Below are 27,673 nucleotides of genomic sequence, written 5' to 3'. Positions count from 1 at the left end.
TCCACCAGGGAAACAGTTCTCTATTTGCTTAAGTCCAAGGGCTGCTAGAGGACCATGGGACCCTTGGAGCCTTATTACAGCACCGTGGGTCATGCCAAGGGAGGTCAGGTGGGTGCATTGCATTTGAAGGGACACCTCGGTCTCCCTCTCAGTGGCAAAGGAACATCTGAAACTGCCTGATTTAGTAGATGAGGTTCAGGTGGGTGAACATCAGTTCCACAATTAATCCCTCATTGGCTGTGTGTGCTCAGCTCTCCCCTGGTTGGGCAGTGAAGGGGGTGGGTTTGGGGAATTGGCAGGAACCTCCAGTGACTGCTCCTTATAATAATGATGGATAGACAGTATTGATACTTACTGAGGGCCTTCCACCTGACAGGCACTGTGCTAATAAGCACCTTGGTTGATCCGTACCTATGAGGTAGGTCGTATTGTTATTATCTCTATTTTAGGTCCAAGAAAGTGAGTCTCAGAAAAGCTCATACAGCTAGTATGTGGTTGGATCAAGCAGAGTATAGGTTCGGCTGCTGTAACAAAGACCCACCCGAACACTGGTTTAAACAAGGTAGAAGCTTATTTCTCTCTCATGGAACAGTGCTTGGGTAGGGGTTTGGGGCTGCTGTGGAAGTTCTATCTTTGTGGCTATTTAGTTCCCAGTCTCTTCTGTCCTTAGGATGTTGCCTGCGTCTACATGGTCCAAGATGGCACCCCACATGTCTGCATTCTAGTCTACGGGAAGGGGGACATGCCCTTTCTCCTAAGGACATAACCCAGATAACTTGGACCTTTCTGCTCATGTTCTATTGGCCAAAACTTGGTCATATAGCCACACCTAGCTGCAAATGTTGTTGGGAAATGTAGTTTTTCTTTTGGGTGGCCATGTGCCTGGCTAAAAGTGGGAGATCTATTACAACAGAAAACACGATGAATGGACATTTGATGACTGGGATGAGTCTAGGTGGTGTACAGAGTTCATATCCCTTACCTGTCCACCACCTCTCATCCCCGAGGAGTTCAAGGTCAGCTCCAAGGAAAGGAGCCCAGAGCTGGACCGTCAGCTCCTTGGGTGCTTACGGTGGTGGGTGTTTCTGCTGATCCCTTGATCCTCTGGGCGAGCACAGCGCAGGGCAACAAGTAGGTGCTCAGTAAATCAATCTTAAAGGGAGAGCAGTAGAGAGGGACCTGACCTACCAGATCCAACCCCAGCTAAATATAATGAGCACATCTGGATGTGAATTATAAGGGGGCTGGAAACTACAGTGACCAACTGCCAGTAGGCAGCTGAGCCTAGAAGGATTTCCTTGCAGGGTGGAGCTCCCAGCTGCTTTGGTTGGGACCACAGAGAGTTTCAGGGTATCCTGTTGGCTCCCATGGCTTAACCCCAACTTTGAAGACATCTATGAGCTGTGCTTCCAGACTGGAAATTCGACTCCATGCCCGCTTTGGGAGGAACTGGCCGCTTTGAGTGGCTTCTCCCCTAGCGGTGGTCTCTTGGGCTGTGCCCTGTACATTCCTGATTCTTTTCTGGCCACATGGAGGTCTGGGTTTGTCAGCTGCTGGCCCCTGGTTTGCGAGGAAGGGCCTCTGCCTCTCTCCCTCTGTGCTCCAGCTGCCTGCTCGAACTGGCCCTAACTCAGCTAGAACAACCTCTCAGAACCCAGGCCCTGTTCCGAAGTCCTTGGAGGGCTTTCTGAGACGACACACTGAATGTGGGGAGCTGAGAGCTCTCCGGTCCCTGTTATTAGTTACACCTTCTGAACAGAGCTTCTCTCCATGCAGGTGCTCAGAAGGGAAAATCAGTGAGCATCCGAGGTTCCAGCGTGGAATTTTTCAATCATTTGAACATTGTTCTTGGCAAGGAATGATTGAAAACGAACAGCCATTATAGGTTACGTTTTTAGACCATTTAGAAACAGAGGTTTCACCACAATGGTATTCTTTGATCATCCCAATGGTTTTTTGGTCTTTTTCGCAGTTATCTTTCTTGTGCTGAGTAACTGAAGAGGATACCGATTAGGCTTGGCATCAATTAAATATCTGTCAAAACGTCTGTCGGAGCCTGGCAGTCAGAGGGAAGAGAAAAAGTGTTCCCAGAGAGTGGTGTTCAGGCTGAGACTAGAGCTTATGAGGTCTAGACAGTTATAAGATATGTGGAACTCTTAAAAAAGAAAGAAGGGAAGAAAGAAAAACATGAGGGTTGGGTTCTGCGTGCTTCTATTCTGTATTTGTATAGCTGAGAAGGCTTTAGTTTAAAATAAGTGGTATTTGGCAAGAAGTGTTACTGCCTGCTGGCAAATTGACTGTGCTCTTTTACTGAGATGAAAATGCAGGAGGCGTTTTGCTTTTTTTTTTCCCTCTTGATGATTAAAAGCGTCTACTTGGCTCCACGCAGAGATGGCCCCTGAAGATTTATATGAGACACCTATGTGGCATCCGTCACCAGCCTTCAGGCTGACAGAAGCAGCTACCCTGCACGGTGTTCAAAATGCCAGGTCCTGGGAGGGAGTTTTGACAGGCTTGACCGGGAGTCTCTGTGCCAGACCTGGGTGGGACCCTAGGGTGAGGGTCTTTGAATTTTAATCAAGAACTTCCCCTCTCTGTTCACGCTGAGTCAGGGCCTTAGAGCAGCTGAGTGGCTACGCAAGCCCTGAGGTGATGAACAAAACCAGACCTTCCCCTACCCGGGCCTCAGTTTCCCCGTCTGAGCAATGAGGGCATCACATGAGGGTGGTGCTGGCCGCAGAGCTGAAGGAGCTCCAGGGAGGGGGCGTTCCGGAGGAGAGGGGGGAGAAGGGTATTCTACGTCATTCTCCTTTGCTGGCCCGGCTGGTGGAGCATAGCTGTCCAGCTAGTAGCCAGCCCCTGAGCTGCCATGGTTTTCCCAGGCCTTAGTCTCTGGAGGCTGAGCCCTGGACTCCGTATGCAGAGCAGTCCTAGGCCCGTGAGAATGGAATGACAGGTCATGGGTGCGTCCAGGTTACCAGGGTGACTCTCTCCCCTGTGGACTCCCGGAGTCTGCCAAATGATGCCGCTGGTGTGACGCCATCCACCTTTCAGGGTTCCAGTTCCTCGCCTGCTGCTGCGGCGGATTCCCTAGAAGCTAAGGAATGCAGAAGAGCTGTTCTGTTTTCAGGAAGAGCTGAGTTCAGATCTCATCTCCACCTCTTGCTAGCTCTGGGACCTTATGCTAATTCCTTCTCAGTGCCTCATTTTTTGACATCTGAAAAATAGGCTGATAATAGCATCTGTTTCGTAGATGCAAGAGAAAAGCACGTGAAGTGTGTCACGTGGTGCCTGGTATACAGCAGGTGCCCCATTCATGTTAACTGCTATCGTTCAGTTATTATTATGACACATCAGGTGGCGAAGTCGGAAGGTCACCGTCTGATCCAAAAGTCATGTCTTTCTGAAAACTAGCTTAGCTGAACTCTGTGAAAATTCATGTCTAAAATCCCGACCCACCCTGGGCTGTAACTCAGCTAAGTGAGTCTGAATTGAGGCTCCACCTCTCTCTGTTGGTTTCTGCTGAAGCAACACGCCTCTCCCCCGTTTCTCATCTGCAGCGTGGGTACCGGGTGAACTGTGCGCCTGGGAATACGTTCGTCTCTTCCCGACTCCAGCCCCTCTTGGGTCTGGGGCTAAGCTAAGCAAAGGTGGCTTGAAGGAAGGAGTTGACATGGTGTCATATTTAATTACCAGAGACCTGGATCGGGTACCAGTGGGCCAAGCCCTCTGTACGCTGTTCCTTGAGGAAGCCGAGTGCAGGTGTATCACACGGCCAGTCTTGTAGGAGCCGTGATGAGGCAGCTGGCGGAACTGGACGTGTATCTGAGAGAGGCCTCCAGGAGCACAGAAGGAATGCCACCAAATATTTGCCCTCCCTATCTCAGGAATAAGGACTAAGGGGCGGGTATTACAGAAAGACAGGTTTGGTCTCAAAATAAGAATGACTTTTAACATGGTGCTGATAAAGAGTACTGGACACCTTGTAGGTGAAGTGCTTACTGTCCCCGGAAGGGCACAAGTTAAGGTTGGCTCAGCCACTAATGGGGATCATATCCAGAGGATGGGGGGGTGGGGGGGTCTTTGGAACCTGAGACATCAGGACTTTGGGGAGACCATCAGTTGCTTCCGCCTTCCCAGGCATTCACTTCTTAAGCCACTTTTGGCCAGCACAACCGTGAGCCTCGCTAGGCCCTGGCCACTGGCCCAGGAAGGAGCAGGACTGCCTCTGCATGGAGGTTGCTGTTTGCCTTGGCCCCTGCTGGCCCAGCCACTTCCTGGCCCTGCCCTCCTGTGGCTTTTGCTTCATTAGCTCAGAGCTCCAGGTAAAGCCAGGCCCCAGGGCCCTGGATGGCACAGTGCGCACAGCCTCCGAGGCTGCAGAGCCTGCACGCCTCCCTGCTCTCCTCCCGGGCAGGCTAGGGCAGCCCACAGTAAGGGTGCGTCAGGTGCTGTCCTCCAGGCTTAAACTGGAAAAACACTCGAGAAAGACTGACGACGCATAGAGAGCGGGGGTCACGGCCCCGGGGGCCCGCAGCAAACCGGCAGGGCCACAGTGGAAGCCGGGGACCCGGCCCACGGAGCAGCGTGCTTCCCCGGCCCTGGGGAAATGCTGCTGTTAAGCTGCTGCTTGCTTTGCTCCCGCTCTGGCCACAGTGCCGGTGCAGGAGGGGCCGCAGCCGGGCGGCCTGAAAGACCCCAACAGTCGTGAACTCTGCTTGGGGCTCTGATGCTGGAGAAAGGCTGTGCCCTCTGGGATCTCCATCCCCACCAGGCTCCTGCTTGTGGACGCACCCAACTGGGAGGCGGGGACATTTACGCTCCCCTAGTTCATCAGCTTCATGTTGTAAAAGGGGAAACCGAGGTCCAGAGAGCAGAATGATGGGTCTGAAGCCACACCGGGGTCAGAGGAGAAGCTGGAGGCAGAGTCCAGTCCCCTGGCCCCAGCCCCATGGCCCTGGCTGAGCTTTGAAGACAGTGAGTCAGGCAGGGCCTGTGTTCAGGCCCGCCTCGCTTCTGGAGGCAAGGCCCACCACAGCTGCAGCAGACGGCCTGGCCCAACCTCGCCTCGGCCTGGGTACCCAGAGCCCTGCAAGCCTCACGGGTTCTTTTGTTAACCTTAGATGGAAGCCCTGCTAGGGACAACTCTTCATCATCTAGTTTTTTCGGGGAGACCTTCATTTCTGGCAGATTAATCACTCGGTGGCGGGGGGGAGGTGTCGAGGGGGTGTGGGCCTGGGATTTCTACTCCCCAACTTGGAGGCTTATGGCCTCCACTTCACACTGATTTGTTCATTTGTTTTGTTTTATCTTCATTTGTTTTACGTATACACCTGCGCTCTTGCTTGGCCAGGCACTGTTCCAGATGCTGGGGATAAAATGATGATGAACTAGACCTTGGAATCTCCCGGGGAGCTTTAAACACTACTGACGCCATCTCCAGAAATTTGATACAGTTGGCCTGGGTGTGGCCTGCGTGTTTCAATTTCTAAAATTGCCTGTATCCACATGGAAATTTCTTTCCAAGGAGGAAGAAAGCTTGTAGAAAGGATGTGGCTCTAAGCGGATGGTTGTGAGCAGAGCTCGAGTGAAGGGAGGCCCCGGGTCATTCACCATCCACCAGGCTTTCCCAGGTGCCGGCACCACAGTGGGCCCAGTCCCAGCTCCCGGAAGGCTCTGATGCAGGCCCAGCAGGGAGAAACGGGGTTCGGAGCACCCGCCTGTGACCCAGGCCCTGCACCCCAAGGGGGACATGTCTGGCGGCCACAGCTCCTTTGCTTGCCAGGGCCTTCTTAATCTCAGTAATCCTACAGCCAGTTTTTTAGAATAGTTGTTTTCCCCTCATCTGTGAAGATTTAAAATCTTAAGAAATAGAAACAACCACAGGTCACACACATCAGTCGTCTCCTTTTTGCCTGGCACTTTCAAGAGCCTCCGCTGCTGATGAACGAGGTGCCTTTTCTACTGATGCCTCGTGGCTGTCATGCTCCTTCCGTGCTCGCGTGGAGGGAATGCTTACAGCCAAGAGTGGGGACTTTCAGCCCGGGAAAGGGCTGAGAGCCCAGTGGTCTGGGCCTCTCACATAGAGATGGCCGGTAAAAGAGCCAGGCCTGGAACCCAGGTCCCAGTTCTGTCCCCAGCTCTTCCACCGTGCCGGGCATCCCAACCACTGCCCCACAGTGTCCGTGCCTCCCTGGCCATTCCCTGGGTCCACCTCCGTCACCCCACCCCTCCATTTACCCACCCGATTCTTCGTCCCATTCTCACTGCAAGGGAATATCTAAATTCTTCGCTTTTCTTGGCTGCGAGGATAAGAGAGAGGTCACTGCCTGACTCTGGGGCCCCATCACTGCCCAGAGGGCCCCGTGGTGACAGCAGAGGCTTGACATCCTTTCCAGCTCAGCCCCCAGGCCGTTCCTAGGCTCCAGGTATCTCCTGGGCTTTGACTGCACCCAGTGGATTCAGGGCAGAGACCTGAACCCTCACAAAGAGGTGGGGCTCGTTCAGGCGGCTGCATGGGCCCCCCCACAAGTACACTTCCACCCACCCCTCTTCCTTTCACAGATCCACAGACCAGACCCTCCTTTCCTCCCCCTCCCCCACCCCCGTCCCCACTTCCCCCACCTGGCAGCCCAGGCCCAAACACCCTACAGCTCAGTGGTTTTTACATGTGACTTGTCCAGGTGTCACTAACCTTTCTAAGACTTGGGCTTAATAGTTTTGATCCTACAGAGACTCGTGACAAGTACAAGACATTCAGTAAAACCCGAGACCAGCAGGAGGGCAACAAAAAGCACAGGAAGATGGGGCTCGGTTTGGGTGTGTTTGTGTAATGTGCCATATGTCATTTTTATTCACATAAAAACATCTTTCTTGAAGCAATAGGAACCCACTCGGCTGTTGCGAACCAAATACCAAATGTTTCCTTTTTCCTCTCCTGCTCCTTCCAAGAGGCGGGCTATAAAGAATTGCCGTTATCCGTGATGCTATCTTGCCTTTCAGAGAGCCTTTTCCTCAGAGCAAACGCCCGGATGTTTCTTCCAGCTTTGGCAGGAATTTTCGAGAGAAAGCTGTTTTCAAATCCCTTTTCTGTCTCTGTCTTAGACCTGGAGTACAGCAAAGGGAGGGGCTCCAGGCCTCAGTCTAATCCAATCTCCTCCAATCTGTTTTCCTCAGTTGCCTCAGGACCTATAAGCACCCCTGCCCCCAAAAAGAAAAAAACAACAAAACCTGGTATTTTGGTGAAATGGTGTTAAATAAGATAAAATGAAAGAAAAGAAAAGAAAGCTCCAGTTGGTAGAGAGATGGCTCCAGGAATCAGGAATCACTTTTGGATTAGCTCTCCCACCCCTCCTCCGTGTACAATAAACAAGGGCTCCCATGTTAGCATTTCCATTTCCTCAGGAAGCTGCCTTTCTTGCTCCTACTTCTGAAATGGAATGTGCATTTTCATTGGCCCAAGTTCAAGGAGTGCCTAGGGGCAACAATGAAAAACCCGTCCCAAGCAGGTCTCGGTGGTAGGTGGTCGACACCCCCTCCCCCAGAGCCGTGACTTCTTGCTCCCCATCCTCTGGGGATTGATGCCAGATGGGGAGGGGAGGGGAGGGAAGGAGGGAGGGGTGGCGACCTCCCTCACTTGGGTTTGTAGCCATGAGGGGAGCCATGCTGTACCCGCTGCCTGAGTTCTGGCTTTCAGTTGGGAAAGTCTGGTGACCCTCCAAGCATCCGCATACCAAAGGCTCTTAATTAAGAAAGTATGTTCCCATTTCATGTCACTCGAAAAGAATGAAAACAGTGACAGCATTTATTTATCTTCACTATCAATATCATTCCTGTTTTTAATTCCACTGGGGGTTATGAGTCTTGAAGGAATTGACTGTGGGTTGTGAGATTTTAACCCCAGCCATGTGCTGTGGGGATACATGTGTCTTCTCCTGAGAGGGAGGCTCAGAGAGAGGGGGAGAAAGGCCGCAGAGCCCTGGCCTCTGCCCTCCTGGAGCTCAGAGTCAATGGCTCTCGCCGGGAGGAGTGGCCTTTGCTTTGCCTTCTTTGGTGCTGATACAGAGTTGTCCCCCTTTCACCGGCTACATCCCATTTCCTTTCTGAATCTTCAGAGAAGTAAAAGCCACCACTTCTTGAGTCTTATAGAGGAGAGGTGATGTCCGAATGGCTACCATTTGTGTAGGACCCACTATGTGCTGACACTGGCCTGGGCACTCACATGTGTTGCTGATCCTCTGATTGCCCGTGTGATGCATGAGGACCTGGGCCTCAGGTTAAGGGATGTGCCCAAGACTAGATAACATGTTAGTCCATTTGGGCTGCTGCAAGAGAATACCACAGCCTGGGTGGATTTATAAATAACAGAAACTGGGGCTTCCCTGGTGGCGCAGTGGTTAAGAATCCACCTACCAATGCAGGGGACACAGGTTCAAGCCCTGGTCTGGGAAGATCCCACATGCTGTGGAGCAACTAAGCCCGTGCACCACAACTACTGAGCCTGCACTCTAGAGCCTGCGAGCAACAACTACTGAGCCCATGTGCCACAACTACTGAAGCCCACACGCCTAGGGCCCGTGCTCCGCAGCAAGAGAAGCCACCGCAATGAGAAGCCCCCACTCACCACAACTAGAGAAAGCCCACGCGCAGCAACAAAGACCCAACGCAGCCAAAAATAAATAAATTTATTTTTTAAAAAATAACAGAAATTTATTTCTAACAGTTCTGGAGGCTGGAAGTCCAGGTGCCACTTCATAAATGACCATCTTTTCTCTGTGTTCTCACATAGCAGAAAGGGCAAGGGAGTTCTCTGGGGCCTCTTTTAAAAGGGCACTAATCCCATACATAAGGGCTCCACCCTCATGACCTAATCACCTCCCAGGCCTCACCTCCTAATACCATCACAATGGGCATTAGGTTTCTACGTATGAATTTGGGGGGGGACACATTTAGTGTATAGCAGGTGTCCTTCACAATGGTCCTGAGGTGTGGGTACTGTCAATAGCTTATTACAAGAACAGGCTAGGAGACAAGAGGAAGCTCTTGGCAAACACCCAAACATCACAAGGTGGTGGTAAGAACAGGGCTCCTTGTCTTGTGCCCTCTGTTGGTTGACAACTTGTTAAGTGTCACACCCGACCTTTAAGGTAGGCTTGGCTGTGCCTAAAAACTTCAGAACATGTGTGTTGCAAAAATGTATATGTTGGCATGCTTTGCACATGTATTCTCAGGCAGTTACCTTCATTACCAAGTAAATTTACTTGCCAACCCCTCAGATAACACTGTGCTGATTCGTGTTCCTTTGTGCCTCACCTCCTATCTCCAAGCAAGCTATCAGTTTCTGTCCATTTTCTTTAAGCCATTCTCTCTCTCTCTTTTTTTTTTTTAGTTGAAGTATAACAGATTTACAATATTATGTTAGTTTCAGGTACACAGCAAAGTGATTCAGTTACATATATTTTTTCAGATTATATTCCATTATAGGTTATTAGAAGCTATTGAATATAATTCCCTGTGCTCTACAGTACATCCTTGTTGCTGATCTATTTTATGTGTAGTAGTTTGTATCTGTTAATCCCATACTCCTAATTTGTCCCTCCCTCTCTCCCTCTCCCCTTTGGTAACCATAAATTTGTTTCCTATTGTTAACGAGTCCAAGCTCGCTGTGCGCACCGCATGACAGGCCAATGAATCAGAGACAAGGTGTTGAGACCATGACAGGCCAATGAATCAGAGACAAGGTGTTGAGACTAGGAATACCACTTTCTTCGGAGACAGACCGAGAAGATGGCAGACTAGGGTCTCGGATAAACCATCTTCTCAGGGTTTGCATGGCACGTTCTTTTATAGCACAGAGATGGGGAGGAGATGGGGTAGGAAAGTAAAAAGGCCATAAATTTTGCAAATATCCACTGGAATGGCCAGCCTGGGGGTGGGGGTGGGGGGAGGGTGGGGAGAGGGCTGTGTTAATTTCTTCTTTCTTGCAGCCATCCGCAGGTGGGCGGAGTCAGATTGTCTCCCTGAGAGCTGAACAGAGGCACTTTGGTTTAACATTTCAGGCAGAGGGGCAGGGTTCCCTGAGGCAGGCCATTATGTATGATTATAATAACAAAAGCAATGGAAAGCAAAGGTTAAATTCAAAGAAACAGATCAAACATGGAGTCCCATTTAGCTCTTCCCTGTTACACTATGTCTGCGAATCTGTTTCTGTTTTGTATATAGATTCATTTGTATTATTTTTTAGAGTCCACATGTAAGTGATACCATACAGTATTTGTCTTTCTGTCTGATTTACTTCACTACGTATAATATTCTCTAGGTCCATCCACGTTGCTGCAAGTGGCAATATTTCATTGTGTTTTATAAGCCATTCTCTTTTTTTAAAATTACTGTGGTAAGAACATTTAACATGCGATCTACCCTCTTAATAAATTTTTAAGTGCACAGTACAGTGTTGTTAACTGCAGACACAGTGTTGTACAGCAGATGTCTAGAACTTAATCATCTTGCATAACTGCAACTCTATATCCATTGGACAGTAGCTCCCAATTTCCCCCTCCCCCAATCCCTGGCAACCACTGTTTTACTGTTTCCATGAGTTTGACTATTTTATTTAAAAATTTTTTTCTTTTTCTTTTTTTGGCCACAACATGCGGCTTGTGGGATATTCCCTGACCAGGGATTAAACCCATGCCACTGCAGTGAAAGCCCAGAATCCTGACCACTAGGCTACCAGGGAAGTCCAAGTTTGACTCTTTTAGATACCTCATACAGGTGGCGTCATGCAGAATTTGCCCTTCTGTGACAGGTTTATTTCAATTAGCATAGTGTCATCAAGACTAACCCATGTTGTCACGTGACATGATTTCCTTCCTTTTTAAGACTGAATAATATTCCACTGTATGTATATACCACATTTTAAAAATCCATTCATTGGTCGATGGACATTTACGTTTGTTTCCACATCTTGGCTGTTATGAATAGTGTCGCAGTGAACGTGGGAGTACAAATACCTCTTTGAAATACTGATTTTAATTCTTTTGGATAAATACCCAGCAGTGGAATTGCTGGATCGTATTAATTTTTTGAGGAAGCTCCATACACTTGAAGCCGTTCTTGAAGCCGCCCTGCAGTGGTCGCAGATCTAGCCCTGAATTCTTGCCCTAACACACCTGTCCCAGGCTTGTCCCTGCCCTGTGGCTTCTCCCTGCCCCTCCCCCCAGCCTCTGGCCCTGTTTCCCTGGCTTTGACCTTCTCCTGCTTCCCCAGCACTCAGCCTCTCCCCTGCTGACAATTTGCATTGCCTTTGGCGAGCCCATCACTCCCATTCCCATGCGCCAGCGAGCCCTCCCCAGGGCGCCTCCCCTGAAACCCATCCAAACCTGGAGAGCAGTGTGTGTGCCCCTGCAGCTGGGGCATTTCTGGCAGCCCTGCTTGTGCAGCTTTGTTTGTGGCTGCCCTGCCCAGCCCTGTCTGTGAATGTGCCTCCCTCCTGCCTGGGCTGGTAAGCAAACTGCTGGGACAAAAACAAAGTCTGCGAGCCTGTCTTCTTTAAGGGGTGCCCCCACCCACCTGGGACAGGGCCTGGAATGAAGTGCCCAGAAGGGGCTCAGCCAGTGTCTGTGAACTTGCTAAGGGAACGTTGGTTCTGTCTGAGGCATGGCAGAAGTTCGGTGTGCTGCGGGAAGGAGTGGCAGTCCTGTCTTCCTGGGCCAGCCGTGGGTGTGCTTGGGAGGCGTCAAGCCCTCGAAGAAGCAAACGACATGTGGTTTCCTTAAAGCCGATTCAGTTCGGCTTCTCACCAAAGCAGGATCCCAACCACAGGGGCTGCACCCTCCCTGCCCAAAGGCCAGGGCTTGAACCACAGGTGGGAATGGCTCCCAAACCAGTGACCTCCTCCGTAAATGTCTCAGGCTCGAGGCTCCCACCCCATTTTTGTCCACCTTCCCATGCACTGCACTTGAATCATTTGCGCTCTGAAATCACTGATGCCCCAGTGGGACAGTGAATCCATTCCAGTCTCCTTGGCCTTGGAGTCCAGCCCTTTCCTGTCTGAGCCCAGCTACCTTTCCAGCACATCTGCCCCCCATCCTCCTGGGTGCTGGTGGGCCCTAGCCCTCCCTGGGGCAGTCTGCCCCTTGATCCAGGGCACTATAAGTTCAGAGCTTATAATGGGCTTTCTGGACCCCCTTTTCCATCACCTTCCTCTGGACATGCTTCAGTTTTGTGTCCACCAGACCAACGTTACTGCAGCCGAGGTCAAATGTCACATCACAAAGACCACACCCCTATTCTTGGTCTCAGCTGGCCGCCAGCTGTTAACTCCAAGCCTGTTTCTGGATCATTAACCTGTCAATGGGTATGAGGTGTGTCTCCTCCCACCCACTCATCCACACCCCCCCGCCCAGGTATTAAATTCAATAAGAGAGTCTGAAAATTGAAGGAAGCTTCTAGTATCAAAAAGCAAGAGACCTTGGAACAGAGTTTGTTGAATGAATGAAGGATCCAAAAGAATAAGGCTAGAATGATTTGATGATGGGTGAATACTTTGGGGGCAGGGAGCCTGATGCCCCTCATATCTTATATAACGACAGACTCTTTCTGGCTTGGAAGGAAAGATCAGTGAAGGATGTGGCCAGAAGCAGGATTTTCACATTCAGAAGAGCTGGTGTGTATGTCTGTGTGTAGACCGTGCATGTGTGCCTGTGTACACAGCATCCCAGGGGCCTCCCAGCCTGAGAGAGAGATTCAGAGACAGGGAGAACCCTGCCCCTCTGTGCTGGGTACCCCTCCCCACTAACCCAAACAGGACACCCTTGGGAGAAGGGCTGTGGGCAGGGCACTTCCAAGCTGTATTTCTACAGCATGGCTGGCTTCCGTAGAAACAGACTAGAAAGGATCTGCTCTGAAGATGTATTACAGAGCCACTTGTGCTTTCAACTTCAGTGTCCTCTGACTTTTCCGAAGTGACCTGCCGCTCGCACTTGCCCTTGATGCATTAAGAACTTTGATCTGCGCCTTTTCCTGTCACCTTGATCAAATCCCAAATTCACATTCTTCCTTCTGTGGCCTTGTCCTCCATTTCTAAAGGAATTGCAGACTTTGCACTTGGATTGTAGTCGTGGTGGCGCTTCCTCAGAGGATAAGCCCATTTACCTTTATTTAAAGCTGAGAAAACATCCAAATAGACGATTACTGATCCTCTTCTTTCTTCCTGGGCTTCCAGCGCATGCCTTTCTTGCCTGGGATCCTCTGTACAGCTGGGAGAGGCACGGAACTGAGGTGCTGACAGCTTGTGTTGGAATCACATGGTGTTTACTGTGCTGAGAGTTTATAACGGCTTTGTTTCCATACTGACAGCACACGCCATATGGAGAGAAAAAATCCTGTCAGATGAACCCTTGAGGAATCACAATATGGTACATGAAATCTCATAATTGCTTTTGGAAATGGGGGAGGGCCCCTTGCTCAAATCACATAAGCAATGTGGCGCTCTCTGCCATAATTGAATAAAACGGGAGTTTCACACAAGGTAATTTCCTTTGTTCTGTGTTTGTGCTGGGGAAGCTCAGCTGACTGGGGAAGGCCAGGGAAGTTTGTTTTCCTCTCCTTGGGGGATCAGGCTGAGTGGGAGGTGGTGAGAACGCAGGCTGTGTCTGTAGGGCATCGTGCTAACAGGTGCAGACTCCAGACCTGTCACCCTCCTGGCTCCCTCCAACCCAGACCCCCTCCTGTGGCTGATGATAACTTGACATTTTATTACTGTCACTTGGGATCTTGTCTGCTCACCCCCCCACACACACCCCCCGTTTCCAACAGAATCCAAGATCGCTGAGGGCTGGGACCATGTCCCATTCCCCCCACTCCCGACCCCCACCAATCCTGGCACACGATGAGGTGAGTTAAATGTTTGTTGGAGTGGCTATTCCCGAACCATCTGTGCATGGAAAGGTAAGCTGAGTTAAGGCAATAGTTCAAGGCTCGTTTCAGCCCCCAAACCAGTTGAGGAGGGGGCCAAGGGGAGACTTGCAAGGTGGCTCATCCACTTGACCAAAGTATCCTCTCAAGAGAGAATGAGAAATTTGTGAGTGCCTTCTGATACAAGGCGTACTTAGAACTGGTGGATTCCTACAAAAACCATTCTTGCCCTCAGGCAGGTTACCCATGAAAGGAGAAATGGGCTATAAAACTCTCCAGCCCCAGTCAGTTGTTCTTTCAGTTGCAAGAGACAAAAACCCAACACCGACTGGCTTAAGCAAAGACAGATGGCTAAAGGTGCAGGTGCTGGCCGGGCCTCAGTAGGCTGCCTTTTGGGGACTCCTGTGATATTCACAGCTCCAGGCTTCTCTTCCTCACTCAGCTGTCCTTCCCTTGCACTGGCTTCATTCTCCATGGGCTCTCACTGGTGGGAAAGACAGTTGTGGAAACTCTTGGCTGACCAGTCCTAAGGCCTTGTCATCCCAGAGAGGAACAAGTGTCTTTTCTGGAAGTTCTACCAAAAACCCTGGAAGGACTCCAAGGCCCCCTGGGTCACATGCCCTGAACCGATCATTGTGGCCATGGAACAGAGGGCTCTGATTGGCCAGGACTGAGTCACGTGCCCATCCCTGAGGCTTGGGAGGAGTTGCTCCCTTCGGACCCTATGATGGTATTTTACAGACTCACAGAGAGGAGGTTCCCCAAAGGAAGGGAGATGGAACAGACCAAAACCCCCACTTCCACGATGATAACAGATGGTGTTTATTAAGCAATTCCTTTGTGCCAGACTCTCACTGCTCCTAAGAGATAGTACGATGACTGTTCCCAGTTTACAGATGAGGAAACTGAGGGATAATGTGTTAGGTCAGTTACCCTGGGGCACACAGGCAGTGAGTATTGAGGCTGGGATCTGAACCTGGGTTTAGCTCCAGAGCCCTTGCTCACAGCCACCACCCTCCCTAGAAGTAATGGCTGTACCTCTGTGGATAAACTCTTTGGGTATGAAAATGAGTGGGCATGATGGTTCTGTTCCTGTCTCCTTGTTGTTTTCCATATCTCCAGGGGGCGGTTCCTGGCTCCTCCTCTACAGTTGGCAAGGATACAGTCATTCCACCCTCCCAGGTAGCTCTTCTAACCGAGGTCTACCTCACCCTCTTCCTGGTTTCCCCACGAAGTCACCTGAGTTTTCCTGGTGCAGCCACAAAATCAAAGGGCTAATTTTCAGCACTCTGGAGGGTGTGAGGCAACAAGTCTCAGCCAGACCTTTGAGCATCTTTTCTGCCCAGAGAAAGCCTCTTGCAGAGTCATTGCAGGAAGAACCAGAAGGGACCCTCCCATCTTACCTCCAACATGCATCTTCATTTTCGAGAGGAAGACTAAGGCCCAGAGAGGGCAAGTGTGTTGCTTGAAGTCACACAGCAAGTCATTGTCTAGAACCCTGGTCTCTAGGCCTCTGTGCTTTGAGTCTTGCACTGTTATTTCCTCTTCAGAACTCTCTTGGCTACTGAGTGGTTGAGGTCTGGTCACATCCTGTCTCTGTGCCTCTAGCCCCTCAGCTGGAAAATACAGGGTTTTCATAGTTTGAAGCATTCTAAGACTGGGCTTTGCTCCAATTGGGCAAATATGAAATTTTGTTTACTGTATTCATTAGACTATTTGAATTACAAGTCATTTTAAAGTTTTTTCAAATTGCCCTAAATAATGCTTATAAATAAGCTTTTCAGATGTGGTTTGGGCTGCAGGCATAGTGTGATCCAGAGATTCATAACTTCACCAGAGCACCTACTCATAATTTTCCCAGCTCTGACTTCCTCTGTATGTCAACCTTATCCTCACAGCAGCTTGTTGTGCAGTATCAAGAACACTGCAGCAGACCCTGGCCTCACACCCATGCACCCCAGTACCAGAGGAAGAGGGAGCACCTTGGCTTCGGGTGCCCAGGCGACGTCTGTGGTTCATGTTGATCTTACTGGCTTGGGTTACATGCCCACCACCCTTATCCAGTCACTGTAACCAAAGAGTGTGACATGCTGATCAGGCAGTCAGGGGCAGAGTCACAGTCCCCAGAACTGCTAACATCTCCGTACAGAAATCAGGACATTGGAAAGGGAGTGGGCTGGGGAGTAGAGGCAAGGTCGCAACTGGCGCCTCTTTCCACATTGACCTTGACTCTTCTGAGTCTGCAGAGCCTGGAGCTGGATAAAGGGTCCTGAGAGTTTGCCGGTCACCTTGCTCCATCTGTCTGAGGCAAGAACCCAGCTGTGGGTTGATGGCTCTGTCTGGCCCTTTCTGGGTCTCACCATATTCTTCTTTTCTTATCTCTAGACAGAGATTACTGCAGTTTGTGTGACAAGCAGCCAATTGGGAGGCTGCTTTTCCGGCAGTTCTGCGAAACCAGACCTGGGCTGGAGTCTTACATTCAGTTCCTGGACTCAGTGGTAAGTCCCTTCACTGGGGGGAAGAGCCCTTTGGTCCTTTGTGATCAGCGATCGTTTTTGTCCAAAGGAAAAGATAAACCACCTGGCTTATGTGGATAAAGAATAAACTTGTTGGGCTTCCCTGGTGGCGCAGTGGTTGAGAGTCCGCCTGCCGATGCAGGGGACACGGGTTCGTGCCCCGGTCCGGGAAGATCCTACTTGCTGCGGAGCGGCTGGGCCCGTGAGCCATGGCCGCTGAGCCTGTGCGTCCGGAGCCTGTACTCCGCAACGGGAGAGGCCACAACAGTGAGAGGCCCGCGTACCGCAAAAAAAAAAAAAAGAATAAACTTGTTGCTTAAGAAACTGCCAGTGCAGACTTTGAGAGTGCAGACTTGTCTCCAGGTCATCACCTGCTGCATGACAGTGGGGGGCCCCCTCCCACTCTGGGCCTCGGTTGTTGCTGCTTTAACCCGAGGTTCTGTCAGTTCTCTGATTCTGGGAGCCTGGGTTAGTGTGCAGTAGTACCTAGGAAGTTGGGTGGTTTTCCCAGCACCCCAAGGTGTTGGATTCCCAGGCCCCTTCTTCCAGCTGAGAACCCATTTTCTAAAATTCCAAAGCTTGTGTTTCTTTGTGTGCTTGTTTACTGTCTGCTTCCCCACTAGAATGCAAGCTCCCTGAGGCCAGGGCCCTGGGCTTCCAGTTAACCTCTGCCTGGCATTGGGCCCAGCCCATACAGGCATTTAGTAAACGTTTGTGGGAGGAACATGTGTTGGCCATTTCAAGGCACTCTGACAGCTGCTGGCTGCGCTGGCTGCTGGCATACACAGCTGTGACTGACACCACGGGGACTTCCTTCAGATGTACTGGTCATTCATTTGTTTAACAAATGCTATATTACTCACCCATAAAAAAGAATGAAATAATACCATTTGCAGCAACATGGATGGACCTAGAGATGATCATACTAAGTAAAGTAGGTCAGAGAAAGATAAATATCATATGATATCACTTATATGTGGAATGTAAAAAAATAATACAAATGAACTTATTTACAAAACAAAAATAGACTTGCAGACATAGAAAACAAACTTAAGGTTACCGAAGGGGAAAGGGAGGGGAAGGGATAAATTGGGGATTTTGGATTAACAGATACACAGTACTATATATAAAACAGATAAACAACAAGGACCTACTGTATAGCACAGGGAACTATATTTAATATCTTGTAATAACCTATAATGGATAAAAATCTGAAAAAGAATATATATGTGTGCATATATATAACTGAATCATTTTGCTATATACCTGAAACGTAAATTGCCTATACTTCAATTTAAAAAAACAACAAAAAACAAATGCTGATTGATCTGTGTGGGCTTTTAGGACAGGATGTAGGAACACACAGGAATTCCTCAACACTTGCTTGGGAGGACAGGGCACCTCAGCCTGGCCTACTGCCCTTTGGGTGTCTATCCAAGGAAGGTAGACAAGGAGTGGGGAGGTGAAAGATGAATCATGGTCAGTCATGAAAGGAATGGGGTCATTTGGGCCCCCCCTTTCCAAGGCAGGGGGCCAAGGTGCTGTTGTTTCCTAGAGGCCCTAATGCCATCATTGGCTGCAGCCATCCTGACCTCTGGCTTGGTGTGGGGGACAGCCCTATGGGGCCCAACTTTCTGTGTCTGCTTCAGGGTCTCAAGGTGGATCTCTAGACCCACTGTCCAAACTGTCCCCTGAACTTCTCCACCGGAAGTCACATGGGCCCCTTGAAGTCAACACATCCTTAACAAGCTCAGCACCTTCCCCCAGCTCCCCACGGCTACCAGCCCTGACATGTTCCCTATTCCAGTGACCAGCACCCCTCCATCACCCACCCATGAAATCTTTGCATTGTTCTTGACCCTTCCCTCTCGTCATTCCTCACCTAGCCCGATCAAGGACCATGTGCCTGGCTCCTTGACTTCTCCTAGCCCGGTTCCTTTCCCTCTACAGCCGCTCTCCTGGTCTCCGTGCAGGCTCTCGCATGACGCATACAAGTGATTACCATAGTTCTCAACCTCAGCTGAGCAGTAGAAACACCTGGGGAGCCTTAGAAAAAATACCAATGCCTGAGCTGAAGCCCAGACTCATTCATTTCAATCTCTGGGGATGGGGCCTGGTATTTTCATAACTTTTTATTATGGAAAATTTCAAACTATAAAAAGTAAAAGTCTACAGAATAGCATAATGAACCCTCATGCACCCTGCTTCAACAATTATGGATTCAAGGCCAACCTTGTTTCACCCACATCCTCCCCTCTGGCGCATTTTGCAGCTGATCTCATTTGTGTCATTTTATCTGTGAACATGTCAGCATGTATATCTAAATGATGAGGGCTCTTCAGCCAAAACACCACCATACCATTATCACAGCTAAAAAGAATAATTCGTTACTATCATCACATAATCAGTGTTAATAATCAAATATCATCAGTGTTCAAATTTCCGATTTTCTCATGCCTTTTGTAAATGCGTGTCTTAACAGTTTATAACCATCTCCAAGAGTGTCCCATAGTCTGAATGTTGTGTTCTCTCCCCCATGTGTCGTTTAATAAGTTCCTCTGTATTTCTTGTAAATTGCTCATTGAATCTAGAAACTTGGTCAGATTCAGTGTCAATCTGGTGGTGGTAGGGGACTGACTTCATAAGTGGTTTCAGGCTCTTCTGCTAGGGGACTTTTTAAAAAATATATTTATTTATTTTATTTTTGGCTGTGTCGGGTCTTAGCTGCGGCACACAGGATCCTTCATTGTGGCGTGTGGGCTCCTCGTTGCGGTGCACTGGCTTCTCTCTAGTTGCGGCACGCGGGCTTAGTTGCCCTGCCGCCTGTGGGATCTTAGTTCCCAGACCAGGGATCCAACCCATGTCCCCTGCATTGGAAGATAGATTCTTAACCACTGTGCCACCAGGGAAGTCCCTGCTAGGAGACTTATAATGTTTGGTGTCTGTCTTTTTGAGATGGCAGCAGCCATTGATATTCAATACCCAAATCTATTGATTAATTAGGGATTGTGACATGGCGACATTCTGTCATTCCTTCTTCATTTGCTAACTGGGAAACACTTCCTTTCAATTACTGTTTGGTTACCCAATGGTAAAGTTCATATAGGAATTGCTTGATTCTTTCCCCATGTTTATGTTTTCAAAATACCAAATTGGTTCACTAGCATCCTCCTATGATAAACATGGGGCATTTTGATGCATTGGTGCTCCATGGTTTCATTGTTGGTCTGTGGGAGCCCTTCAGGTTGGCTTTTGGGCCCTTGAGAGGACCCCAGTGGTCATTGGCAGCCTCCTTGCTGTCTGGTGTGATGCAGTGTTCCGGGCTCATCTTGTATGTTTCCTGCCCTCCACCTAGAGTTCGTCATTTCTCCAAGAAGCCCTGGTTCCTTTTACTGGGCAAGGGTACTTAGAGACTACAGTTTGGCACGAGGGGTGCTCATTACCTCCCACTGGATTGGCCACTGTTTGTAGCAGACCTTGGCAGTTTTCACATCTCTCAGGACTGTACTGTGTGTATGTCCAGGGTTGGGAAACACCGACATCCAGAACAAAGTCCAAGTTCTGAGGCTGACCTACTAGACCTTCCACCAGCAGGCCCCTGCCCACCCTTTCATCCTCGGCCTTCACGGGGTCTTCCTTGAGCTCTGCATTCTGGTCCCCATCTGCTTCTGGTGGCTTTGACTGGCCAGGCTGGTTAAAGCCTCTCAGCCCTGACTCCCTCTCTCTCACTACTCGAAATGCCAACCGGGCCCCCTCTGCCTGGTGAATGCCCGCTCACCCCCCCTGCGCTCTGCTCTCAGAAGCCTTCCCCATCCGCCCCCTCTCCCCATGTACCTTCTGCTCCAGGCCTCGACACACACCTGAGCCTCGCACACCTGAGCCTCATTACTGCGCGGTGCTGGCAGAATGGCGCATCGGTGGGGTGCAGGCCCCTGAGACAGACCTTGAGGCAATGCTAGCAGCACCTCAGCTGCCAGGGAGACCACGGGCAGGTGCTTGACGCCTCTGTGCCCCATATCTCATCTGTAAGTGGGGCCGCAGTTGTACCTGATGGTGGTGGACGTGTCGAGGAGAGACTGGATGAGTTCACGCCACTCAGGGCAGTGTCCGGCATGTCACAGACGCCTGATGAATGTAGCCAGTAGGGCTCTATCTGTGTGCCTTTCTCCTCCACTAACTGCAGGTCTCTGGGTGGCACAGACATAGCTCATCATCTCTGAATCCTCACAACACTGAACCTGACAGGTGATCAATGCTCAGGACTCACTGGGAGCTGGTGTCCATGGCTAGAGCGGAGGGAGCTAGGGCAGAGGGGTCTAGGAGAGGTGACAACCATCCAAGACCTTGTGCCATTAGAGAACTCTGACTTTGAGTGAAGCAGGGGAGCCACTGGAGGGTTTTGAGCAGAGCAATGCCATGGTCCGATTTAGGTTTTTAAAGGATCCCTCTGGCTCCTGTGTTGGGAAAAGGCTATGGGGGGCAAGGGTCAGAGTGGGGAGCTCTGATGGGTGAGAGCGGGTAGTTGCTCAAGCCAGGGTGGAAGAAGCGGGCCATGGTGACAAGTGGTAGGATTGGGGGCATGTTTTGAACCAGAGCTCACAGTATTTTCTGAGGCCCTGGGGGGTGAGAGACAAGAGTTGGTGATGACTTCAAAGTGTTAACCTGAACCAGTGGAAAGACGGAATGAGGGTAAGGCTGTGGGAGGTTTGTTTGGGGGGAGGTCAGGGTCTTCACCGGGGGCACACTCAGCTTCCGATGTCTACCAGACGGCCCAGTGGAGATGTCCGTGCGGAGGTGGGTGTCAGAATCTGGAGTTTGTGAGAATGATCGAGGCTGGAAATAGCAGATTGGGATCTGTCCACATGTAGCTGATACTTAGAGCCACGGGCTGGATGAGCTCACCGAGGAGATGAACGTGGATGGAGGAGCCGAGGATCAAAGTCTGAGCCCTGGACGAAGGCTCCTCCCCATTTGGAAAAGATGAGGCATCGGCAGCTTTGGGACCTGTCTGGAGAGTTGATGAGGGAGAGCAGGGCAAGGCTAAACCCAGGAGCCAGTGGAATTTTCCAGCCACGTGTCTTATTAGACGTTTATAGTCAGTTTGAGAAGAAGAAGGAAAAAAAATCCAGTGGATGCCTAGTTTCATTCTGGTCGTGCAGACGTTCTCTTTTGCTGGGCCTGTCCCAAGATCTCCCTTTTGGAAAGGAAATGTGAGTCTGGCTCCCTGTGTTGACGCGTCAAATGCTCCTTACATATGCCTTAACGCCGCCGCCCCTCACGAGAGGCTCACCCCATCCCCTCGTGTTTTTCTCTGCATCTCTGGGAATTAGCAAGGCCTTTCATTGCCCATCCTGACGTGTCCAATGAACAGCCTTTGGAACACCTCTTTGACGCATGAAGACTTTACTGAGTTTTCCAGGGCTGGCGCAATGCTCGTCTGAAATACCTTTTTTCTTCCATCCTGACTGGAACTCCGAGGAGGGAGGAGGTGGCGGCGTCCTTGGTGTTGCACGCCGCTCCAGTGCCCCTGGCTCAGTCACAGCCATACACACTGTTCCCACCTCTATGCTGAATTTCTACCAAGTGAAGTTTTTTAAAACTAACCCGTCTTCGTCGGCTCTGATGTAGCCCCCAGGAAAGGCTGCTCCCCTGCACAGTCCGAAAGACTGAGTTTCTCGCGTCAAGCAGAAGACATCGGCTGTTTTAAAATGGGGCCTGGGTGATATGGGGGGCAGCAGAACTGTTTGTGCATCATTCATCAGACTGCAGGGGCAATTCGGCCCTTAGTCTTCATTGTCGAGCAGCTTCTGGGAGCCTGAGAAGGACTCCCCCATTGCCCTCCCCTCCAGGGAAATGGAGTCAGTGACCCAAGTCAAGGCCTTGAGTAGATTTGGCTTCTGGAGGGCCAAGAAGATTTGCCTAGCTGGTCAGGGGATTGGAAGGGCTTCCAGGCTCATGTCAACCTCCACAGGCCAATAGGCTCTGGCCATGGACCTCTTAAAGACTGATGTACTTCTTCTCTAAATTGTTTTCTGGGAGCCTTGATGGCATCTCAGCTCATTTGAAACCCTCCCGTCCCCAAGCATGGGTGCAACTTAAAGTTTTCAGGTCTCTTCTCTTTGGGATTAGGGGAGGTTTGGCAGATACTCAACCAGATTTACTCAACACACATTTATGAGATGTCTCCAATGTGTCACACTCTGTTCTAGCAGTTGGAAACTACAGAGTGAGCAGGAGAAGTAAGTTCCTGCCCTCATGGAGCTTTGCTTTCTGATTAAATGCAAGATTGAAAAAGAAAGAGCATTTTTTAATGAACTAAGAGATACTAGCTATAAGTTCAGACACCTGTCAAGTATTCATTATCTATTGCTGGGTAAGAAATTACCTAAAACTTAACAGCTTGAAGCAACAATAAACATTTATCATCTCATAGTTTCTATGGGTCAAGGATTTGGAAGTGGTTAACTGAGGTGCTGCTGGCTTATGGTCTCTCTAAAGGTTACATCAAGGTATTGACTGGGGCTGCAGTCATCTGAAGGCTTGATCTGTTTCCAGGCTTGCACACATGGCTGGCAGGTTGGTGCTGGATGTTGGCTGGAGGCCTCAGCTGTCTTCCATGTGAGCCTCTCCATGGACTGCTTGAGTGTCCTCACACATGGCTGGCTTCCCCCAGAGCAAGGGATCCAAGAGAGCATGGTAGAAGCTGCAATGTCTTTTATAACCTGGTCTCAGAGCTTCCATACTGCCATATCCCTGACACTGTGGTGGTTACGTGGGTTAGCGCTGTTTAGTATGGAAAGAGCCTTCTCAAGAACATGAATAGCAGGATGTGAGGATTATCAAAGTGTGCATTTTGGAGACTGGCGACTACAAATGGAATCTCATATCAGGAAATGCTAAAAGTCACTCTAGCCCAGAACTATGGCACGTGAAATTACTGGGCTATCACCTGGTTTCAGATATGTCTGGTTATCCTGGAATTTTATTGTAAAATGAATTGAAATGCCTCACCAGCGGAACTAAATATTCTGCTTCTCTTTTTTTTTTTTTTTTTGCGGTACGCGAGCCTCTCACTGTTGTGGCCTCTCCCGTTGCGGAGCACAGGCTCCGGACGCGCAGGCTCAGCGGCCATGGCTCACGGGCCCAGCCGCTCCGCGGCATGTGGGATCTTCCCGGACCGGGGCACGAACCCGTGTCCCCTGCATCGGCAGGCGGACTCTCAACCACTGCGCCACCAGGGAAGCCCTGCTTCTCTTATTTTTGAATCATACCCAGTATTTATTTTTGTCTTTCTATCACTGCTGTGATCTCCCAAAAGAGAGAGGGTGGAGGGTGGTAATCATTCTTCAGGTGGACATAAAGACCCTCAGAGCAGCTGGTAAAGCCTGGGAGCAGGGTCATCTTGAAAAAGTACCACTTGTAAAAAAGTAGGTTCATATACTGGACATCTGTGGGATTGTCCAATCTCCTGGGTGTCCCACCTGTACTCCCAGGCAGCATGGCTCTCGTAGAAGCTGCCATGTTCTTAATGATATCACCTGAAAACCACAGCTGATTGGAGCAGGGATGAGTCTGTGAGCCAGTGCAAATGAATGAGTCCTTTCTCTGGGGTTTATAGACTTGAGGGGAAGTCCTTCTCTGGTAGAGGAGGCTTAGAAGAAAAAACCTGGCTGCCAGCTTTCGTACCACTGGAGCAAGCCAGGCAGCACTGAGGGAGAATGAGAGAGACACACACACACACACACACACACACACACACACTCTCTCTCTCTCTCTCTCTCTCTCTCTCTCTCTCTCTCTCTCTCTCTCTCTGAGAGTGGGTTCCAGAAGTGCTCATGTCCCTGGTTCCTGGTGCTCTGGGCCAGGCTGCATGTCCATCTTCCCCACAATTTGGTTGTTCAACCCGTCCTTGGATTCCAGGAACCCAGAGATTCCGGTTTTGCCTGAATTAGGCTAGGTTGGGATTCTTTTCACTTAGAATTGAAAGAATAACTGGGAGAGTCAAAGACCTTTGCACGGTGGCCTTATGAGCGCGGGAGGGTGTGAGGAGAGAGAAGTAACTCCAGGGGCTGCAGGAGGAGGACCAGCTGGGCGGTGCGGGGCTGGCAGAGCGCCGCTCAGGGTGGAGGCTCTCTGAATGACGGGCCGACGGCAGGTGAGAGCACAGCCCCTCTGCGCTCTCTGACAGCGGCTGGTAAATCTGTCACCTCCCCCCGACCCCTGCCCCGAGAGAGGGTCAGCACCCTTTCCTCCTAACTTCTTTTCTGAGTTTGCCTCCGCCGAGATGTGTCTCTCAAGCTGGTGGCCGTGGTACCGCCACCTTGGGGTCACTCCTACCATCCTGTCTGTTCCCTGCGTGGCCAGGGGTCCTCTCCTCCCTCCCTTCTTTCTCTGGGCCCATCCCATTGAAACCTGGGCCATGGAATCCCTTCCTGACCCAGGCCCGAGGGCTCCTCACATGGCGGCCAGAGACCAGAGAACACTCTGTCTGCCCAGGTGGGCACAGGCTGTGGAACTGACCAGGCCCGTCTGATGCTGGGGCCCCGGGGGGACACCCCCATCTGCAGTGCTTCTTCATTCTAGCTGGTGGGCTGGGAGGGGGCAGGCGATGCCAGCCATCTGAAGGATCGTTCAGGCATCAGTGAGGGGCCTGGCGGGAGATGGATGGCTCGCTCACGTGTGAATGAAGTAGAGTTTAATGGAGGCCAGTTGACAGAGTGCTGGGCAGAGCAGGGAAAGCAGTACAGGCCGATGTGCACACCTGCAGCTCTGCAGGGACGGGGGAGGGGCCGATACAGGAAGGAGTGGGAGAAGGCAGCTGCAGGAGCTGGGTCTTCAGAAGGGGGTCCAGGAACCCGGGTGCCCAGGTGGGGAGGGAGCCCGCAGGGTGGGGAGTGACTCCAGAGGGGCAAACGGGGACCCCCACCCCCATGGTCGGGCACCAGCAAGACGCTGAGGCCAAGGTGGGAGGAGCCGGGTGTTTCTCCAGAAAGAGCCACGGGGAGCAGCCCTGCCAGCCGGGCGTGTCACTTGTCCCTGCCGCGAGGACTCTGGAAAAGCTGACCACATCGGTAATTACAGAAGCCGGAGGTGGCGAGACCTCAGAGCCTCTCTGACTTCATCTTCCTGCCAGGGCAGGAGAAGGGCTCCTGGGAAGAGGAGGTGACATCTCAAGTTGGTCAGAGGCCGAGAGGAATTCAGCTCAGACTCTGCTCTGTAAACCAGTGCCGGCTTCTGTGAAAACGTGGCAGGGCCCCTTGTACCGGTTTGCAGTCTTCATGTTTTTAAAAACTCATCTGAGGGAAATGTGTTTTAATAGAGGACGCATTTTTATTAGCATTTTCTGAGATGGATGATGCAATTAGAGCCAGCCAAGAGAATGAAATATTAGGTTTATAAACTAGGATGTACACAGATGTTTATACTCTTTGGCAAGTACAGATACATAAATAATTCTTTTCGCCTTCAACTCAATGTAGTATTTTGCTCTTTGTGTTACAGCATCTCCTCCCCAAAGGCCATTCCTGTGTTTGGTGTAAATCACCGTGCAAAGAGAAGGCTCATTAAATGCCTCCCTCCGTTGGCACCATGGATGTATCTGGGGAAGAGAAATACCCTCCGCGTGGACTGGCACAGGAGCTCTTTGGCGCTCTGGCTGTTAGGGTTGAGCTCTGGGCAGGAGACGGTTTCAAATGGGCGACACAGCAGGGAGGACAGTGTGTGTCCCCTCTGTTGGGAGGAGGGGACAAGCCCACCACCCTCCCTGGCTGGAGGGAATTCGTACAGATGGAGGTCACGGGGGCATCCTGGCATGTGGTTTACCTCTCTGTTCGTTGAAGTCATCGTCTGGCTGCCATTTCCAGAGCCCACTCTACTAGTAAAATTCTAGGCTGTTAGCCCAGCCCAGCCTCTTATTTGCTGTCTATATTTTCTGGTTGAAGCTGATTTCAGCAGCTTTGGCCCACTACCTGGGCAAGGGTGTTCCCGTAGCAGCGGGTTCCCGGGTGGTCCCCCGCCTCTGGTTGTGTGATCGGCCTGAGCTCTGCCCAGCCGAGCTGCCATGGTGCTTTTTCTCTGTAGGTGGCCTCTCAGGACGGGTCCCCCATGAGCCCCTCTTGGGGGTCACCGTGGAGACTTGGCCTGTCACTCCAGGTGACTTAATCGGTGTGGAAAGCCCAGCTGGAAGCCTTCTGTTGGTTTTCTGCCTCCCAACACAAATGCTCTTCAAGTGGTGGCGACCTGACATGGACTCTCAAAGAAAGGCCTTTTGATGCCGGGCTGGGGATGCCTGTCCCCGCGTGCTCCCGGCTGCCGCCCTGTGGAACTGTGGCGCCCAGCTGCCCAGCTGGGCCTCTGCTGGGAGGGAGCTGACCTGAAAGGGATGTTATTTTTTTAACGTGGGTTTTAGTACCCAGAGCAATAATATTTTCAGCTGGTTATTGAGGCTGATTAGTGAGCCTTAGGGCTCCATTTGGTTAAATAGAGCCTCCTTCATAGATATGTTTTGGGACAGTGCAAATCCAGGGTTCTGCGTGGGATTGAGTAACCCCCAAAAGGTAGTCGGGCATTTGCCTATGGCCTGGGCCCTGCAAAGTAGTCTGGGTAAATTCCCATAGCGCCAGACCACCAGGAGGGGTTTCCAGGGTGGCTGGACACTGGGAGCTTCCCTTCTCCCCACTGGAAAATAGGGGGGCAGTTGTACTCTAGAACCCTCAGCCCCTTTAGAGTTGCAGCTCCAGCCTGGGAGGGTCTTCCGGGCTGGCCTGGGGAGAAATTGGACCCTAGACACTTGGTTGAGAGGTTGCTTTGAACCAGGCCAGGGGATGGGGGGCGGAGGTTGGGGTCTGACTTCACAGCGAGGAGGCTGGGGAAGGAGTTTCAGTCCCTCTGTGCTGATGTCATTTCCTGTCTCTTTTGAAATAGCTGTACTTTTGGACGGAGGCTGACAAGTCCTTGGGTGGTGGATTTTGAAATGGTTATAAACAATTTGCAATTAGTTCCCTTGTTTAAATGAGAAAGGCAAGCTCACCCAAGCTCTTCTTCCTTAACTCGAGGAGGCCTTTTACCCACTTAGCAAGTGGGTCAGGTACCAGTGAAGGAGCCTCTCTTGGGTCAAGGAAGATAACACAGTTTGTGTTTTGAGGCCTCACTTCTTTCTTTAGAGCCCGGGTCCCACTGGCTTGGCCAGCCATCAGGGTCCTAAATTCCTTGGTGTTCTTGAGAAAGAGGTCTGGGCTGGG

The 27,673-nt window shown here is 50.8% G+C and overlaps 1 protein-coding gene across 4 annotated transcripts in view; it reads left to right on the top strand.

The window, feature by feature from the left end:
• GRK5 (G protein-coupled receptor kinase 5) overlaps window positions 1-27,673 on the top strand; it is a 218,649-nt gene that overhangs the window by 139,620 nt on the left and 51,356 nt on the right. For 2 of the 4 annotated variants that reach the window (XM_060098880.1, XM_060098890.1), the window contains exon 3: window positions 16,303-16,415. In XM_060098880.1, the coding sequence (XP_059954863.1) occupies window positions 16,303-16,415 (113 nt within the window). Of the gene's footprint in view, window positions 1-13,359; window positions 13,419-15,039; window positions 15,100-16,302; window positions 16,416-27,673 lie in introns of all 4 variants that reach the window. The other 2 variants (XM_060098900.1, XM_060098885.1) reach the window with 2 other exon arrangements.

Source organism: Mesoplodon densirostris, chromosome 1 (assembly GCF_025265405.1).
Source record: "Mesoplodon densirostris isolate mMesDen1 chromosome 1, mMesDen1 primary haplotype, whole genome shotgun sequence".
Taxonomy (NCBI): domain Eukaryota; kingdom Metazoa; phylum Chordata; class Mammalia; order Artiodactyla; family Ziphiidae; genus Mesoplodon; species Mesoplodon densirostris.
The sequence above is the reverse complement of the archived record's forward strand: the minus strand, read 5'-3'. Positions and strand labels throughout refer to the sequence as shown.